This window comes from Chionomys nivalis, chromosome 20 (genome assembly GCF_950005125.1).
Source record: "Chionomys nivalis chromosome 20, mChiNiv1.1, whole genome shotgun sequence".
Taxonomy (NCBI): Eukaryota; Metazoa; Chordata; class Mammalia; order Rodentia; family Cricetidae; genus Chionomys; species Chionomys nivalis.
In genome coordinates this window covers 33,741,680-33,760,549 of record NC_080105.1, presented here as the reverse complement: position 1 = coordinate 33,760,549, position 18,870 = coordinate 33,741,680, and the positions used below count along the sequence as shown (strand labels likewise).

The following is an 18,870-nucleotide window of genomic DNA, read 5'->3' as shown; positions in this document are numbered from 1 at the left end:
GGATGAGGGGCACTTAATGCAAAAGCCTTCACAGAGTAAGAGTCTTATTTCACCAGTGGAAAGTTTCTCCTTTTCGATTTCACAATTAAATTTTATTCACAAAGAAGCAAGCAAACTAAAATAAATGATTGACTCCTCCCTGACAAGTAAATTACAGAAAAGCTTCAGGTTCAATTAAATGTAAGAGGTTCTTAAATATTGATTTGGTTTTTGTTTTAATGGTACCGGTGTATTTATACGAACTAGTAAATTTTACTAGACAGTAGTCAGTGATGAACGCCGGTTGGTCCACGCTCTTCACATGAGTTGTGTTGCTTTGCGGGGTTTCCAACAGTCACATTAAGAGCTAAAAAACAAAAACGAAAAAAAAAATAATAACGCGGCTAAAGTCGCAATCAGAGAAGGCCGGGATCCAGAGTGGGGATGAAACCAAAGTACAAAGGAAGTTTTGGATGTGTGTTTAGGAGGCAGAAACAGTATTCTCTCCTTGAATTTCTTTCCATCGGGTAATAAAAGCGTAAATTTGGTCATATGTGCGTCATGAGTTCGTAGACAGGTCCTGAGAATTTACTGTCTTAAGGCTAGAGATTCCAAAAAGGTGTTTGTCGGCCCGGCGCTGGAGCCGCCTCCGCTGGTCCTCCCATGCTGACCCCACCCTAAGCTAGGACTCGGAACACTCGGGGTGGCTCACCTGGGCCCAGGGCCACGCCTCCTCCACGCCCCCTTCACCTGGACCACTTAGCCTTGGAAATTCATCCTGCAGAAGGCGGAGTAGAGGACTGGATAAGTGTGGCTGGAATAGACCGCATCCCTCAGAAACCCCAGAGGGGTCCAAATAGCTGAGCTCGAGGCTGGGGAGATTTCCACTGCAGCTCCGGATACGAGTGACAATTTCTTCTTGGGATTTCAGAAAGGTACCGGAGTAGGAGGTATCAGAGCGCATCGCAGGGGGATTAGTTAAGTCTTGCTTCATGAACCGGCTGGGTTTTGTCTGTTTCTCTGCTACAAGAAGAGGGTAGAGAGAAGGGTTTGAAAACCTAAATTCAGAGTTTCGACTTTTGCAACTTGGTGGTAAACTAGGCTTGACATCTAAAATTCTGCTAGCTTTCAGATTTCATCGATCTCCCGGTACCTTGAGCCATTGGCCACCAATTTTTTCAAACACAGATTGAGGAGCAAAGTAGATAAATTTTAAGAAAGCGAAATTCTGATTGGAATCTCATCGAAGTTGTGTTTTAAATTTTGTTTCAAATTTTCATGATCTTTATTTCATTGAATTATTTAGCTAGAACTTTTTTCTTTTTTTAAATATTTATTTATTTATTATGCATACAATATTCTGTCTTTGTGTATGTCTGCAGGCCAGAAGAGGGCACCAGACCTCATTACAGATGGTTGTGAGCCACCATGTGGTTGCCGGGAATTGAACTCAGGACCTTTGGAAGAGCAGGCAATGCTCTTAACCACTGAGCCATCTCTCCAGCCCCGGGATTTTTTTTTCTTAAAGATTTATTATGTATTCAGTGTTCTGCCTGCATGTATCCCTGCAGGCCAGAAGAGGGCACTAAATCTCATTACAGATGGTTGTAAAGACATGTGGTTGGTGGGAATTAAACTCAGGACCTTTGGAAGAGCAGGCAAAGCTCTTAACCACTGAGCCATCTCTCAGCCCCGTAGAACTATTTTATATTAAAATATTTAGCAGGGCGGTGGTGGCAAACGCCTTTAATCTTAGCACTCGGGAGGCAGAGGCAGGAGGAACTCTGAGTTCAAGGCCAGCCTGGTCTACTAGAGCCAGTTCTAGAATAGGTTCCAAAGCTACAGAGAAACTGGTCTCAAAAAACAAACAAAAATGTATATTGTGACAACAGGACACCTACCTTTCTCTCTCCGTTTACCTCTGTAAATTCCGCTAGATTATTCCAGGAGAACAAGATAAGACAGCTTGTTTTATTTTCCTTAGCTCGTTTTTTCAAATTCCTCACCCCGTTTTCCAATCCAACAGTAAACCAGAAAGAATATTTTCCTGGTTTCCCGCCCTCTGTGCATTTCATGTCTTGGTTCCCAAATTACCGGAGGAGTTCCCTGAACTAGCTCTTGTAGACCAGGCTGGCCTCGAACTCCCAGAGATCCGCCTGCCTCTGCCTCCCGAGTGCTGGGATTAAAGGCGTGCGCCACCACCGCCCGGCTCGTTTCACTCTTGTCTCTCAATAGTAGATCCACAATAATCCTTTAATTTAAACTAGAGCCTGCGGCTCCTTTGCAAGCCTGTAGTGGTTTCCTTCGCTGTTGAAATGCAACGCAAATGACTTTCCGTAGAATTCCCAGCATCCTTTGCGCATGGATTCTGCCCGCCTCTTTCCGGTCCCTGTTTTATAGGAATTACGGCTTTATCCCAGTCTTGGTGGCGCATGCTTTTATTCCCAGCACTCAGGAGGCAGAAGCCGGAGGATCTCTGTGAGTTGGAGGCCAGCTTGGTTTACGGAGAGAGTTCCAGGACAGCCAAGGCTACACAGAGAAACCCTGTCTCAAAAACCAAACGGGGGGAGAACAAAGAATTACGGCGTCTGTGGTAAATATGGCTTCCCCCTGTAGTCAACATGGCTTCCTTCCGTACTTACCTTTATTCGAAATTACTGTATTTCCTGACGTTCCACATCAAATCCCTTTTACAGTGAGTCATATGGCTTGCTAAAGCGGGCGTTTTGGGAAATCGAGTCTCCCCTCTCCCCCAGGGGACTGGCATTTTGGAAGCTTTCCTAGATGGTCCTTACAAAGGTGGATTCCCTTCCGTGTGCCGTCTCTCATACGAATATTTCCGGAGTATTTTTCTCTACCGGGAACTACTTTGTTTACTATTTAGTACCTGTGTTCCCCACATTATGAAAGCGTGTCTCCATGTTAACTGTGGACTTTGGGTCTTTTTCATTCTTTATATTAGCTGCTAGAACAATGTATGATTACTGTGACTAATCTGTTGGGCCACGCTTGGTGGCTCATGTCTGTAATTTCAAAATTTGGAAAGTAGGGGCAGGAGATCATGAGTTCAACCCAGTCTCCACAACATAGTAACAGCCTAAAAAATCAGCACCTTAGCTGGGTGGTGGAGGCGCACGCCTTTAATCCCAGCACTCGGGAGGCGGAGGCAGGTGAACTCGGTGAGTTTGAGGCCAGCCTGGTCTACAAGAGCTAGTTCCAGGACATTCTCCAAAGCTACAGAGAAACCCTGTCTCGAAAAAAAAAAAAAATCACCACCTTAACTTAATTTGCCATTCTCTCAAGATTGCATATTGAGTGGGGGGTAGCGTAATGCTCAAAATATCTGACAAATAACCTAATGAAGAAAAGTAAATGCTATATTTAGATGGTGATATAGTCATCAAATATTTCTTTGGCTTTGATCTGTTAGGAAATATTCTATCTAAATAGCATTTGCAAGCAACTCTTGAGAAATTTTCATTTTAAATGTCTAAAGTTGTGAGTAAATGCTTACTGAATTAATTTTTTCAAGATTTCTGTATCAGGCCTCACCAGGACTATAACTAATGCATATTCATAAACTTGTTTTCATAGGGAAATGGACTAAGCTCTGGTACTTGGCAAAGAAGACAGACTTTTGCTCTCGGTGGTGTGAATGTACAGTCCAGCCAGCAGGTAAGACGAACCTATTTTCCAGACAATACCAAGAACCGTGTTCTTATGTGTACCATAAGAAGCTGGGGAACATTTAGCTTGGGATCTAAGTGCACCTAAGGGAAGGTCCGAGGAAGCAGTGTTTAACCAGAGATCTGAAATGTAGGTCGGGTGTATTCCTGCACACTAGCAATGCAAGAAAACATTCCTTGGTGGTGTATTAGTTAGAGAAGAAGATGCAGTGCACTAGTGGGGCGCCTTATTCTAGGGAGAGTTTATTATGGTTGACTAATTAAAATTAGGATAATTCAAACAACCTGTGACCCCAGTACCCAAGAAGATTGGGAGTTTGTGAGTTCGTGATAGTCCTTGGCTACATAGCAAGTTTGAGGCTAACCTGGAAAAAAAAAAAAAACAAAAAAACCCCTGTTTTAGAAAAAAAAAAGTGTTATGTGAGAAAGGTGGCTGTCTGCCTTCTGGCTTTGGCTTTTCCCCTTTTGGCCAGCCTTAGAGAAATACCAGCCAGCTTGTTCCTCTCAGAACATGTGTGACAATGGGTTATGGTGTCTGCCATGCAGCCCTACACTAGACAGGTTGTGGAGACCGAGTCCAATTCTTGTTTGTGTGCAAGTCGTGGGAATGTGCTTGTTGTCAGAGCTCTGGATATTCAATAGGAATAACTGCTCCAGGACATCTGTAAGCGACAAAACAACATTTTCAGTTTTTATTTTTGAAGTTTCTCTCCTTTTAATTTTATGATTTGTATTTAGTATGTGTGTTTGTGTGTGTGAGCACACTTGCATGCTCGTGTGCTTATGAAAGTCAGAGTCCCATGTGTGTCACTGGCAGGAGGTGACTTCTATTGAGCCTTCTTGCTGGCAAGCTCTATTATTGAGGTTTTTTTTGTTTGTTTGTTTCTAGACTCCTGTAGCTTTTAGACTCTTATAGCCGAGGACTATGGGCATGAGGTGTTATTACCAAAATTCATATTTGAGAATGACTGATTCTGAGTGTTTGAAGGATAACCTCAACAGGATCAGTGTCTTTTAGCCCCAGCTCCTCGTTGGCTGTTTAGGAATACTTCTAGACCTCACCAGCACGTGCTTGGGAAGGTTGTTAGCCTTTTCTCCCTGTACACATTACTTCATATTTCCAAATATATTCTTGGGCGCTGTTGACCTTACCATGTGATTTATTGGTCTGACCCCTGATGAGTTTAACCGTGCAAGGATTAAAAAGCATTCTCTGACTAAACTCCGTATTGGTAAACTCTTTAGGCAAAGGAGGACTAGGAGAAATAGAAGTGGCAAGAGAGGAGCTTGGAGAAAAGAGAATCAAACCAAGCTGCAGTTATTTTATTTGAGCTGATTAAGAGAACAGCTTTTGTATACTAGCTGAGATATGATCACGACATGATTTTGCTCATTAAATATTCTTGATTATGGCCTTTCTCAATTATGTCATCAGTTTAAATGACATAAAGAATAGGTATGTGGTGTGTGTGCGGGGGTGCTCTTGGCCCTCGCACTTGAAATGTGCTTTGTTTTTCTTTGCTGTATTCATCTTTTTTATCATCTCCATTGAGATGATTTATTTTTATTAACATGACCACTTCGAAGTAGTTTTAAGCTGTTAATAATCATCCTGCCCCTTTCACATTTGCCCTGGTTTAAAGAGCGTTTACTTTCTGTTCCTACAGCAAGACATCAGAACAATAAAGATACCTTTTGTCGGGCACATGATTTGAACACTAAGCAAAAGGCAGGTAGAAAAACAACAGTCTATCTATGCTTCTGTGCTGCGACTTTAAATGGTCTTGCTTCTTCAGTTTGGCTTTGTTCTTGGTCCTTTGGTTTGTCTTTTTAAAATAATGGAAAAATAGCCAAATTTTTTGCCCTGTGACTTTATTTATTTATTTATTTATTTATTTATTTATTTATTTATTTTTGGATTTTTTGAGACAGGGTTTCTCCGTAGCTTTTGGTTCCTGTCCTGGAACTAGCTCTTGTAGACCAGGCTGGCCTCGAGCCCTGTGACTTTATTATGCATTAAATTCACTGGGATTCCATCAATTTTGAGTTTTACTTTTTGGATCCCAGAGAATCTTCTAGAAAATAGGCCAACAAACTCCAGTCCAGGATTGAAATTTTGCCCCTTATTTTATTGTGACAACATCCTCATTCCTTTTATTCTCTGCTTCTCACTTCAAGAAGGCTGAATAGTTTAAACAGACACGTGGGGCCTGTTCTAGCCTGTAGCTGACTCTGTACAAAACAACAGTAATAATAACTACTGTTCCTACCCCACTTAAAGCAGTAGGATCCAGGGTAGAATGAGAAACAAGAAGAAAAATAGCACTAACTCACATGTAGCCCAGCATTTACTGTGTGCTGTGGACTGTGCCATGTGCCCAGCATTTACTGTGAGCTGTGGACTGTGCCATGTGCCCAGCATTTACTGTGAGCTGTGGACTGTGCCATGTGCCCAGCATTTACTGTGAGCTGTGGACTGTGCCATGTGCCCAGCATTTACTGTGTGCTGTGGACTGTGCCATGTGCCAAGCATTTACTGTGAGCTGTGGACTGTGCCCTTCCAAGCCGCATTACCACATTTCCCATTCACCGCTCCTGCGTATGAAAGAAAGCAGGACTGTCTCACTTCATTGCCTCCAAGTCTTTTCATCAACTGCAACCAAACAGGAGGATTGCCCAAGTACTTTTTAAAATTGCAAACTTAAACTTTCTGCAAATGCCTTTATTAGTATTTCGTACCAGAGTTTGCAACTTAATAGCATTTGGCATGCATTGCTTACTTTATTATTTTTAATTAATTTGTTTTTTTGAGATAGGGTTTCATGTACTCCTGGTAGGGTCTTTAACGCTATAGCTGAGGATGACTTTGAACTTTTGACACCCTGCCTCTACCTCCCACAGTGCTGGGGTTATAAGCCTTACTATCACAGATCACAGTCCTTTTATGCTCTGCTGGGGATTGTACCGAGGGCTTTGTGCATTCTAGCTGACCAGCTACCAGCTGAGCCACGTCCCCAGTCCACGTTTGTTATTTTATATGCTTATGAAGATTCTGTGCTAATAAGGCATATTTTTTGTATGTTTATTTACTGATGTGTCCTGCGCAATGCTTAGTCTAGAATAGGGGTGGCACCATACTGAGTGTGCAGTCAGTACTAGCAGTGAGGTCATGTTGCCCACTGGAGAGTTCCAGTCATGCAGGTATGTTCAGGGTTACAATTCATTTTCTTTTAGTCTAAGATGTTAGTGTAAGTTAGTTAAGCTTTTTTGTAAAGTGAGTTGTAAACCCTTTTCCCCCTTTTTATTTATTCTTTTCTCATGCAGTACATCCCTACTCCGGTTTCTCCCTCCACTCCTCCCAGTCCCACTGCCCACCCACACCTCCACCCTCCCCCAGACCTCCTGCTTCTTCCTTTCCCTTCAGAAAAGAACAGGGCTCTCAGGAATATCAGCCAAACATGGCATAACAAGATTCAAACCCCTTTATCAAGGCTGGACAAGGCAACCCAGTAGGACGAAACAGGTCCCAAACGCAAACAAAAGAATCAGAGATACCCCTACCCTTACTGTTTTGTTGTTGTTGTTGTTTTGGTTTTTTCAAGCCAAGGTTTTGGAGCCTGTCCTGGAACTAGCTCTTGTAGACCAGGCTGGTCCCAAACTCACAGAGATCCGCCTGCCTCTGCCTCCCGAGTGCTGGGACTAAAAGCATGTGCCACTATCACCTGGCAAATGTCATTTTTACTGATTTTTTTTTTTTTTTTTTGAGACAGGGTTTCTCTGTAGCTTTGGGGCCTGTCCTGGAACTAGCTCTTGTAGCCCAGGCTGACCTCAAACTCACAGAGATCCGCCTGCCTCTGCCTCCCTATCCCCACTGTTATGAGTCCCACAAATACAGCTAACAATCACAGGATAAATGTAGAGGACGTACCACGCGGACTCATACAAGTTCCATGATTGCCAAGTGAGTCTCTGAACCTTATGAACTCTGTTTAGTTGATTCTGTGGGCCTTGTTCTCTTTATGTTCTTGACCTCTCTGGCTTCTACAATGAATCCTTCAGCCCCCTGTTCAGCTTTTTGCCAGTCATATTTGTTTCTGCCCTATATCCTCTGGGCTACCCAACTTCCCGCTCTTGGGTCATCCAGGCAGTGTCATGCATGGTGATTGGCCACTCCCACAAGTTCTGAGCCACCATTTCCCTAGCATATCCTGCAGGCAGGACAGGTCAAAGGTTTTGTGACTAAGTTGATGTCCTTCCCCACCAGCCTTGGCCAGTTCAGGTTCCATATTCCCCCCATTACTAGATTTCTGCATCAACCCCAAATGCTCCCCAATTCCAGTACTCTCTCCGTCCCTCCATCTGATCCCTCCTGTTCCCATCCCCACCCACCCACCACTCCACCAACAAAATCTGTTCTCCTTCCTCTTCCCACCCAGGGAGATCCATGCATCCACCCCCCACTTGAGTCTTCCTTACTGACCCTCTCTGCATCTGTGGGTTGTAGCATGATTAGCATTGACTTTACAACTAATACCGTTTTTGTCTTTCTGAGTCTGGGCTATCTCACTCAGGATGATTGTTTATTCTATTTCCATCCATTTGCTGAAAAGCTCATGGTGTCTCTTTTTGGTTGGTTGGGTTTTTTGGCTTTTTTTTTTTTTTTTTTTTGGAAACAAGGTTTCTTTGTGTAACAGCCCTGGCTGTCCTGGATCTAGTCTTTGTAGACCAGCTGGCCTTGAATTCAGAGATCCACCTGCCTCTGTCTCCCAAAGTTGGTTGGGTTTTTTTGTTTGTTTATTTGTTTTATTTTCTTAAGACAGGGTTTCTCTGTAACAACTCAGGCTGTTATAGAACTTATTTTGTATACCAGACTGGCCTTGAACTCACAGATTCTCCCTCCCCCGTCCTGCCTCTGCTCTCCTGTCTTAGGATGAAAGGCAATATCATTATCATTTTTTTACAGCTGAGTAGTACTCCATTGAGTTCTCTTTATTTATTCTTGGGTTGAGGGATATCTAGGTTGTTTCCATTTCCAGTTTCTGAATGTTAGGAATAAAGCTGCTATGAACATATTTGAGCAAGTGTCTTTGTGGTAGATAGGATAGAGCATCTTTTGGGTATATGTCGAAGAGTTGTATTGCTGGGTCTCAAGGTAGATCCATTCCCAGTTTTCTGAAAAAACCACCATATTGATATCCCTGGTGCTTGTACCAGTTTGCACTCCCACCAGCATTGAGGAGTGATCCCTTTGCTCCACATCCTCAACAGCTTAAGCTGTCCCTTGTGTTACTGATCTTAGCTATTCTTTTTTTGTTTGGTTTTGTTTTTCAAGACAGGATTTCTCTGTAGCTTGGGAGTCTGCCCTGGAAGTTACTCTGTAGACGAAAATGGCCTCAGACTCTAAGAAATCTGCCTTACTATGCCTCCTGAGTGCTGCCACCACCTCCCAGCTGACTTTAGCCATTCAGTAAGATGAAATCTTTGTTTGGATTTGTATTTCCCTGATGGCTTAAGATGTTCAACATTTCTTTAAAAGTTTTAATGTGTTTCTCAGCCAATTTGAGATTTTTCTATTTTGAATTTCTCTGTTTAGATCTGTACCACATTTTTTTAAAGTGGAAGATAAACATTTATTACTAGAGAAAAGAAAATATACAGAAATTCTGGATTCTTTCTCTTCATTCATTAGTTTTATACTAAAGTCCAAATACCAACTAGGAAGGTATTTACAAGGATAAATTTTTCTTAATCACCCTGTACTGTATGTATGGTGGACTTCTTTTCATAGAATATTTACTGCACGCTAAGAATATTTTTAGTTTACAAGAAGCTTAGTGCAACTGGTATTAAACAGAGGATACCTTTTAGTGCAAAATATAAAAGTGACACAACTGTGTGCCTCTTAAGTGTTTAATTCATTTGAACAAGGAAATGGAAAAAAAACAAAATGATCAAGCCTAGCTTTAAGATTTTTTTTTTGTATTCAGTTTGTTCTACTTTCACGTCATCTCCAATAAGCTGATAGACCTAAGTGACCACTGTAGAAGCCTGGATATCCATCAGGACAAATGACAAAATATTTGTTTCCAAGGAATTATATGCCCCAGTGGCGGAACCTGGGTTAATATAGAATTTATTTTCATACTCAAATGCTTCAAATTTGTGTGTTCTGAGATAAGAATGTCCACATCCAACTGCCTCTGCAGCAGGGCCAAGCTAGCCACGTCTCCCCATGGAATAACTGGTGTCCATGGATCAGACTGATCTTGAACTGCCCCACAGTCACAGCCTTCTGTTTTTGGGAATTCAGATTCTCATTGAAGTCTCCTTTTAAAATATGGACGTAGCCAGCCAGAGTCTTGAGATAACCATAGCTCTCCTTGGTGCAAAGGTTCCCAGTGCAGAGAATGTTCTGGAGTTTTCCTGGCACCAGGAGTTTTTAATTTAGCCGGCAGGCTGTTGGCACTGGTGTGGAATGTGCAGATCTCCTAACACCATCACCAATCTGCCCAGCCATCCTGTCACCAGGCTTCATTCAGTCACCATGAACACCCATGCCCTCTTCCTCAGGTGTCTTGGTAGCTGTACTGCATTTTTAAATTGTTTGGTTTATTGCTGTCTAGTTTCTTGAGTTCTTTAAATATTTTGGATGTTAGTTTTCTATAGGATGTGGAATTGGTGAAAATCTTTTCCCATTCTGTAGGCTTTCATTTTGTCCTATTGACAGTGTCCTTTTTGCCTTACAGAAATTTTTCAGTTTCCTGAGGTCCCATTTATTGATTGTCGATCTTAATGCCTGTGCTATTGATGTTCTGATCAGAAGTTGTCTCCTGTGTGAATGCATTCAATGCTATTCCCCACTTTGTCCTACCAGGTTCAGTGATCTGGTTTTATGTTGAGATCTTTGATCCACTTGGACTTGAGTCTTGCCCATGGTAATACATGATCTATTTGTATTTCTTTACATGCAGACGTCCACTTAGATCAGTACCATCTTGAAGATGCATTCTTTGATTGTATATTTCTGGCTTCTTTATCAAAACTCAGGTGTGCATAGGTGTGTGGACTTACCTCTGGGTCATCAATTCCATTCTATCAATCCACCTGTCTTTCTATGCCAATATCATATGGTTTTTATTACTATAGGTCTGTAGTAGAGCTTGAAATCAAGAGTGATACCTCCGAAAGTCCTTTTTTTATTGTTCAGTATTGTTTTAGCTATCCTCGGTTTCCTCTTTTTCCATATGAAATTGAGTGTTATACTTTTAATTTCTGTGAAGAATTGTGTTGGGATTTTATTGGGGATTGCATTGAATCTGTAGTTTGCCTTTGGTAGGATGACCATTTTTACTATTTTAATTGTACCAATCTATGAGCATGAGCGATTTTTTCCATCTTCTGATACCTTCTTCCGTTTCTTTCTTCAAAGACTTGAAGTATTTGTCATACAAGTGTTTCACTTGCTTACTTAATGTTATCCCAAGATACTTTATATTGTATGAGACTATTATGAAGGGTGTTGTTTCCCTGGTTTCTTTCGATCTGTTTGTCTATGTAGGAGAACTACTGATTTGTTGTTGTTGCTAATGTATCTAGCTACTTTGCTGAAGGTGTTTAACAGCTTTAGAAGTTCCCTGGTAGAATTTTTGGGGTTGCGTATGTATACTTATCATCTGCAAATAATAATGCTCTAACTTCTTCCTTTCCAATTTGTGTTCCCTTGATTTCCTTATCTTCTTCCTGATTTGAGTGGAATTGCTTTGAGTTTCTCTTTATTTAGTTTGATGTTGGCTATTATTGGTCTGCTGTAAATTGCCCTTTTTATGTTTAGGTATGTCCTTTGTATCCCTAATCTCTCCACAACTTTTATCATGAAAGGACTGTTGGAGTTTGTCAAAGTCTTGTTCAGCATCTAGTGAGATGATCATGTGGTAAACCATTTTTAAGGTATATGTAATTTTATTTAGAGAGTCTGTTTGCACACACATGTGTTCACTCAAATATGTGGCTCACTTGTGGCGGTCAGAACAGTCTGTGGGAGTTGGTTCTATCCTACTACATGGATCAGACTCCGAGTGGCCAGCAACTTCCTGCTGAGCCATCATCCCACTGTCTGTACACCATTTACTGACGTCATTTCCTCACAGTTGCTGTAGTACTGGAATATGTTTTAACTTTAGGTTATTATCTAAGGCAGGTGTTTCCTGGGGGTGACTCTTCTGGATCAGCACTCTCTAGAAGTGATTAACATTCATCTTTCACCAAGGAAGCAGCCAAGACAACATGAACAAGGAAGTGAAGAAAACGGCAAAGACAAGTGGCCAGAAATGCCTGGGTAGTGGAGCCCTCAGAGTGAACACTAAACAAGAGGAGGTGGACCAAGTCCAGAAGACAAGCATGGAACCTCTCCACATAACATGCACCATCCGCGATGAAGATATGTACGGTGAGACAAACCCCGAGACTGAGGAAGATGACTTCCCCGATGGTTACATAGAGTGCATCATCAGAGGTGAGTTTTCTGAACCTATTTTAGAAGAGGATTTACTTTTTAAATCTTTCGAAAACCTAGAGAAAGCCGAACAAGACCTTTCTCGCCAGGTTCTTGAAGCGAGTTCCCTTATTGAAAGTTCTTTGGAATATGTGACTAAGGGAACAAAACAGGAGAAAAGGGAGGCCAAGCAAGAGCAGCCTCAACAGACTGTTGGAGCGGACTCAGAACTCGGGTGTTCCAAGTCCATGACTAGCTGGAAGCTTCCTGTTGAAAAACTACCGAAAGTTGATTTATCAGATGCTCAGCAGCTTGTGGGATCGACTGAAGAGAAGCCAAAGGGTGGTGAGTCCGGTGGCGTTTTATCGATGCTGGAGTGTCCTCAGACAGGGTGCACGAAGAAGCTGAGAAACAAAACTGCCCTGAGGAAGCACATGCTTGTTCACGGTCCCCGTCAGCACGTGTGTGCAGAGTGTGGGAAAGCTTTTGTCGAGAGCTCAAAACTAAAGCGCCACTTTCTGGTGCATAATGGAGAGAAGCCATTTCAGTGCACCTTCGAAGGGTGTGGGAAGCGCTTCTCGCTGGACTTCAACCTGCGCACCCACATCCGCATCCACACTGGCGATAAGCGCTTTGTGTGCCCCTTTGATGGCTGCTCTAAGGGCTTTATTCAGTCAAATAATCTGAAAACTCACATCCTCACCCATGCAAAGGCAGGGAAGAAATGCTGAAGACCAAGACAGAGATTGTCCTCAGGCTGTGGTCTTAATGGAAGAATCAGTCAGCGGGGAGACCTCCATTGTGGAATATTTGTCAGGAGTTTCGCAACTCTAGAAAGCAAACTTTTATTCTTTATGCTTCATTATACCATTTTAAGGACATTTATTTCATGGTGTAGTTCCAACAGAAAAGTCAATGTTGGAGTTACTTCAGAAGCATACTCTTTAATAATATATGTGCTGCATTATTGAATGTGATGATTTTTGCCTACTTCGTAGAAAATCACTGGTTTTTAATTATAGTTTCTGATTGCCTAGCTTTACCTTTAAAACTGTACTTCATGGTAGATGCGATAATCCTAAATAAATGAATGAGTACTTACATGTTTTTTAATTAAATTCTTTAATTTTCATTTTCCTCCTTGTATCAAACTATTAATTATATTAACTATCCATCTGAATTTTAGATGTTTCAGAATAAAAGGAGAGAGCTCTGGAAATGTGCTAAATTTCTCAAAAGTAAGTCAAAACTGCATTAAGAGGATAACAGCTGGTCATGGTGGCACATGCCTTTAATTCTTGCACTCAGAAGGCAGAGGCCTGCAGATCTGTGAGTTCGAGGCCAGCCTGGTAAACCTTGAGCTCGGGAGACCAGTCAAAACTATAGAGGATTATATCTCTAGAGGAGAGGAGGAATTGTTTTTTTAAATATAGCAAAAGAGTAGGTTGTTGTGGTACACACCTTTGATCCCAGCACTCCGGAGGTATAGGCAGGCAGATCTCAGTGAGTTTGAGGCCAGCCTGGTTCACAGGACAAGTATCAGTTTGACCAGAACTACACAATGAGAAGCTGCTTCCAAAATTAGAGAGTTACTAAAATTTAATACTAATGCACCAGTCTGTTAGGGCAGAAATTGTCCAGTCTGTTCTGTTAGAGTGGCTCAAATACTAGAAATATATTATCTTCTAGTTGTGGAGGCCACCTGTCTGAAATCCAAAGGGTCACACCAGGGTTTTTGCTATTGTTTTCTGTTTGACATTAATTCCTCCAATCTATAAACATGGGATATCTTTTCATTTTACATTAAGTTTCAACTTCAGCAATATTTATAATTTTTCAGTGTGTTTTCTTCCTTGGTTAAATTTCTTCCAAAGTATTTAATGTAACCGTACATAAGAATATTTGGATTTTTTGTCTCCAGATTTTTGCCAATATATAGAGACAAAAAAAAAAAAAGGCTGGAAACTGTCAATACAGTTACTTTCCCTTTAACCATAGTGCCCTGAGACTGGAGAGATGGCTCAGAAGATAAAAGTTGGTACTTGTATACTGGAGGCGGGCAAGGCGGGTTTATCCAACACCCACATCAGGCAGCTTACTACTTCTTATAACTCCTTTTCAGGTGACCCAATGCCCTTTGACCTCAATGAGCACCCATGCGAATGTGGTGCACACACAGAAATGATTTTTTTTTTTAAAGAATGACTTTATATAGCACATGAAACACTGTTCGACTTCATGGAGGCTTTTGAGACAGGGTCTAACTGTAACTCTGGCTTGCCTGAATCTTGTAGTGTTCCACCATAGCTGCTTGTCAGGTTCCTGTATTACACTCTTCTGCCGGGTATATGCATGCATGAACATCCGTGTGCTCTTGTGTTGTAATTACCCTATGCACTGGCTCTGATTGAATAAACTGCATGATTGCATCCTGCACTGGACATAGAACAGTGCACGTTACATTAAAAGCCCATTATATGTGCAACCCCGAGCAAGAGACTATAATTAAAAGGCGATTGGATGAAATTAGCTTTAAGAGTCCAAGAGTTTAAGCAAGCTTTGGTAAATGAACATTAATGGTTAGCATGTGGGTTTTATTAGGGTTTTTTTCCTCCTTTTCTCTGTGACCCCAGAGTTGAATTTCTTAGATGTTAGTGGACCAGACATGAAGAACACCTGTACCAAACTGTGCTTTACCATATGGCTAAAGTCATATTCATAAAACAAGCTAGGAGAACTTTTGTGACTTTAGTAAATCAAAGGTATTAAAGAAGACCTCAATGATGCCCTGGGCATTAATAAACTATTCTTAGCACTCCTAAGATTATAGAAGTGTGCCATAAAAAGCACAGTACATGCTGCCTACAACTCAAAATGATGGTCATAAAGTACACATACAAATCAAAGAAGTAAAGAACTGGGAAGAATTTTGATAATCGTCACCATTAAATGTCAAAATGCTGCACACAATAGATGTAATTACACCCAGTTTTCTAAGAAAATTGGTGCTTGTACAAACTGCTAAGGACTGAGCATGGTGAAATTTTGTGTATGGAAATGCTTTGCGGGTTTGCCAAGAAGTCTATGGTTTTTAGAACTTTCTATCTGTTCTAGTAAAGATGGCAGCAAATTCCTTGCCATTGCTCCTATTAAAATATAAGCTCTTAGCCGGGTAGTGGTGGTGCACACCTTTGTACCACATGCTTATACGATAAAAAAAAATATCAGTTTGTGATTATTTTACTACTATTATTTGTGATGTTGCACCCCACCTACCCTGCGCTCACATGAGCCTGAGTAACTTCTGTCACTAAGAATAACATTTAGGACAAAAAAAAATCTATGTGCGCATGGAGACCTTGTCTAGATAAGACATCGTGCGTGCGTAGGGGGAGAGCACAGAGAGGCTGCCCAGGACTGATGAGGCTGCCGAGCCTTAGTGAAGGAGTCATTTTGGGAAGTTGACCCACCGCCAACCCACAGGTAGCCTGTTCTAAAAAAGCAGATTTTCTAAAGGGTTCATTGTGATGTTTCTAAGTCAGTAAATGACAAAATGAAGTGGCTGTTTCAGATGCTTGGGGGTTCAGAAGTTTGGGGGTTGGCTCATATATAGCAGCAGCCAGTATCAATTATCAACCTTGTTGAGGGTAAATTGAAGTTCAGGCACTGCCTGACATTTGTATGTTTTCTATACACACAGACACAGCCTAGGTATATACATATTACAGTGTAATATAGGGATAATGTTTAGACTCAGGTGGAAATCGTCCACTACTTTTTATTCTACTGTGTCAATAGGGTCGCCATCCATAAAGCCAGCCATTCCACATGTCAGTGCTTCGTAAACAATTGTCACACTGTGTTTATGGGGAAATGACAGAAAAGTAGATGGACATGCAATTTTTGTTGGAGAGGGGATTGTTGTGGTTTCTTTGTTTGTTTGCATGTTTGCTTGGTTGGTGTCTTGTTTTGTTTTGAGGCAGTATCTCTTGCAGCCCAGCCTGGCTTAAACTCACCATCAAGATAGAGCTGCAAAAAACTTTGAACATCTAATCCTCCTGCTTCCACCTCTTGAGTGCCCTTGTAATCCACGATTCAGTGTTTGGTGTGCTGGGGATGGAATCTACGAATTCATACATGGCAGAGAAGTACTCCACCAGATGTACCATATAGTTTTTGTTTGTTTGTTTTTAGAAAAAAAGTATGTCCAGCCTGAGGTTTGCTGAAGTTTGGGTGCATTTCCATGGAGGGCTGACTGTAATTTCAAAATTGCATCCTTGATGTAGCTTCAGAGGCTCACACGGAAAACTGGAGAATTCCCTCTTCGTAGACTGGGAAAACGGTTGTATTTCTTAAGCGAGCTAAAGAAACTCCAGTTGCCTTCACCAAAACTGAGTCTTGTCTTTCAAGGCTAGTGCAGGGATAATCCCCACTTGGGAGGAGCAGTTTCTCCTCTGAGAGCTTGTTCAGTTTTTTCCGCCAGAGAGCTCTCAGCATCCCACCATTGCCCTTAAAAGCCACGCCCCCTTTGATGTTCAGACGCAAGCCACAGCACACAGCTCTTGGATAATTAGCAGTGAAAATGAGATGAGACTGAAACGTTGAAAGAGCCTTTTACAGGGAAGAAAGGAACACAGTATAACTTGCTTTTCTTCAGCTCCTGGGCTTAAGACAGAGCCACTCTTTCGGGATTTGAATTTAACCAAAAAGCACTCGTGGTTCATGTTTCTCTGAGACCTGGTTTCTGCTTTTTTTCTTTTTGTTTGCTCAATATGTTTCCTTCCTTTTCTGAAAGTTTATATACATAATCATGTGACTTCACGTTTCTGTTATGTGTTGACGATACATACAATTTGCCAGCCTCAAAATACAGAAATAGGGCCATGTATAGTTAGGGCTGTCCTTGAGCTTCTGATCTAATTGCCTTCTCCTAAGTATGGAGATTACAGACAGGTACCCCTGCCTGGATTTGTGCCAGGGATCAAGGTCAGGGCTATATTTCTAGTCCTCATACACATTCGTCATGAACTTTTTCTGCTGGAACTCTACTAGGGGATTAAAAACATTTGAGTATTTAACTAGAAAACCTTTAAACCTCCAACATGGGAGTGGAAAACAGACACAAGAGAGAACTTCGTAGCGGCTGGTCAGGGGCCTTCATAACCCATCTTAAAAGGGCTAGGACTTTATCTTCTCGTCAATAAAATAAGCATAAGAGGGATTAAGCAGGTAGCGACATGATCAAATTCACTTTTGAGAAAAGTCATCTGGGAAGCAGACTGAAGATGGATTAGCAGGAAGGAAAATAAGCAGCTGTTGCAATAACCCAGAAGAGAGACGACAAGTCTTATTGGGCCTTATATTTCCAGCGCAGATAGAGAACACAAGAAATGATTAATGGGTGTTTAAATAAATGCTTGGCTAGACATAACTGAAAAGATTTCCAGGCAGCAGTAAAAATAGAAAAACGACAGATGCCCTAAACTCCAAGTCGGTGACACATGGCAATCAAAGGACAAACCACCCGACTTACAATGGCCATAAGGCTCGAGAAGACACTTCTCCAGAGAAGGTACACAAATATCCGGTAGACACAGGAGAAGATGTTCCCTGGTGTCACTCGAGAAATGCCCGTCAGAACCACAGTTGGTTGCCACTTCGCACTCACTAACATGGTTTTTCCACATGGGGAGGAAACCAGACCCTCAGCCACTGCTGGTGACAGCCAGTACAGTGACTTCTGAGGTCATAAAAGAGATGTGTGGCATCTTGGTGGCTCTTTGTTTGCCACGGATACTCTCCTGAAGAATGGTAGCATTCTGGAATTGACAGTCATATTTAGACAGACATGCAAAGGATCATTTTAAGAATGTTAGCTCTCGCCGGGCGGTGGTGGCGCACGCCTTTAATCCCAGTACTTGGGAGGCAGAGGCAGGCGGATCTCTGTGAGTTCGAGACCAGCCTGGTCTACAAGAGCTAGTTCCAGGACAGGCTCCAAAGCCACAGAGAAACCCTGTCTCGAAAAACAAAAAACAACAAAAAAAAATCCCAGCACTCGGGAGGCAGAGGCAGGCGGATCTCTGTGAGTTCGAGACCAGCCTGGTCTACAAGAGCTAGTTCCAGGACAGGCTCCAAAACCACAGAGAAACCTTGTCTCAAAACACCAAAAAAAAAAAAAAAAAAAAAAAAAGAATGTTAGCTCTCATTTAGAGACTCTATAATCATCTTGCTGTCCTACACTTCACAGTGAACTTCAGGTTGGCCTTTCTTCCTGCTGTATAGGTGTCTTCTGGATTAGAAAAATACATTGCCTCCTTGAAGACCTATAGATTATGTAATTGTTCAGGCCACTGGGTCCATCCTTTACAGGTGGGACCTACAAGAAATATGCAGAGTATCACTAACAGGCACATCTAAAATAGCAAGATAGCCAAAGCAAGGTTTAAGAATTAATTTTTAGTTGGCACATAAACTTGAGATTTCTCTTGTATAAGGCGTTGTTTTGAAACACATATTCCAATATATATTCAAATAGCAAAATAGAGGCAATTAAACTTAAACCCTACCTTGCAGTTGCTTTTTTCTTTGTAGCTGGAACTTGTAAGATTTATTTTCAACAATTTTTAGTCTACACAATTCCAAACTGGGGCTGGAGAGATGGCTCAGTGGTCAAGAGCATTGCCTGCTCTTCCAAAGGTCCTGAGTTCAATTCCC

General features: G+C 41.7%; 1 protein-coding gene and 1 pseudogene across 1 annotated transcript; one reads left to right on the top strand and one right to left on the bottom strand.

Moving 5' to 3' along the window:
* Positions 1 to 266: 266 nt before the first annotated feature.
* LOC130862621 (vacuolar protein sorting-associated protein 29-like) lies at positions 267 to 11,767 on the bottom strand (annotated as a pseudogene).
* Positions 11,768 to 11,948: 181 nt separating this feature from the next.
* Zfp42 (ZFP42 zinc finger protein) lies at positions 11,949 to 12,887 on the top strand. Its single transcript, XM_057753168.1, has one exon. It carries the CDS (start codon positions 11,949 to 11,951, stop codon positions 12,885 to 12,887), a length of 939 nt encoding a protein of 312 aa, XP_057609151.1.
* Positions 12,888 to 18,870: the final 5,983 nt, after the last annotated feature.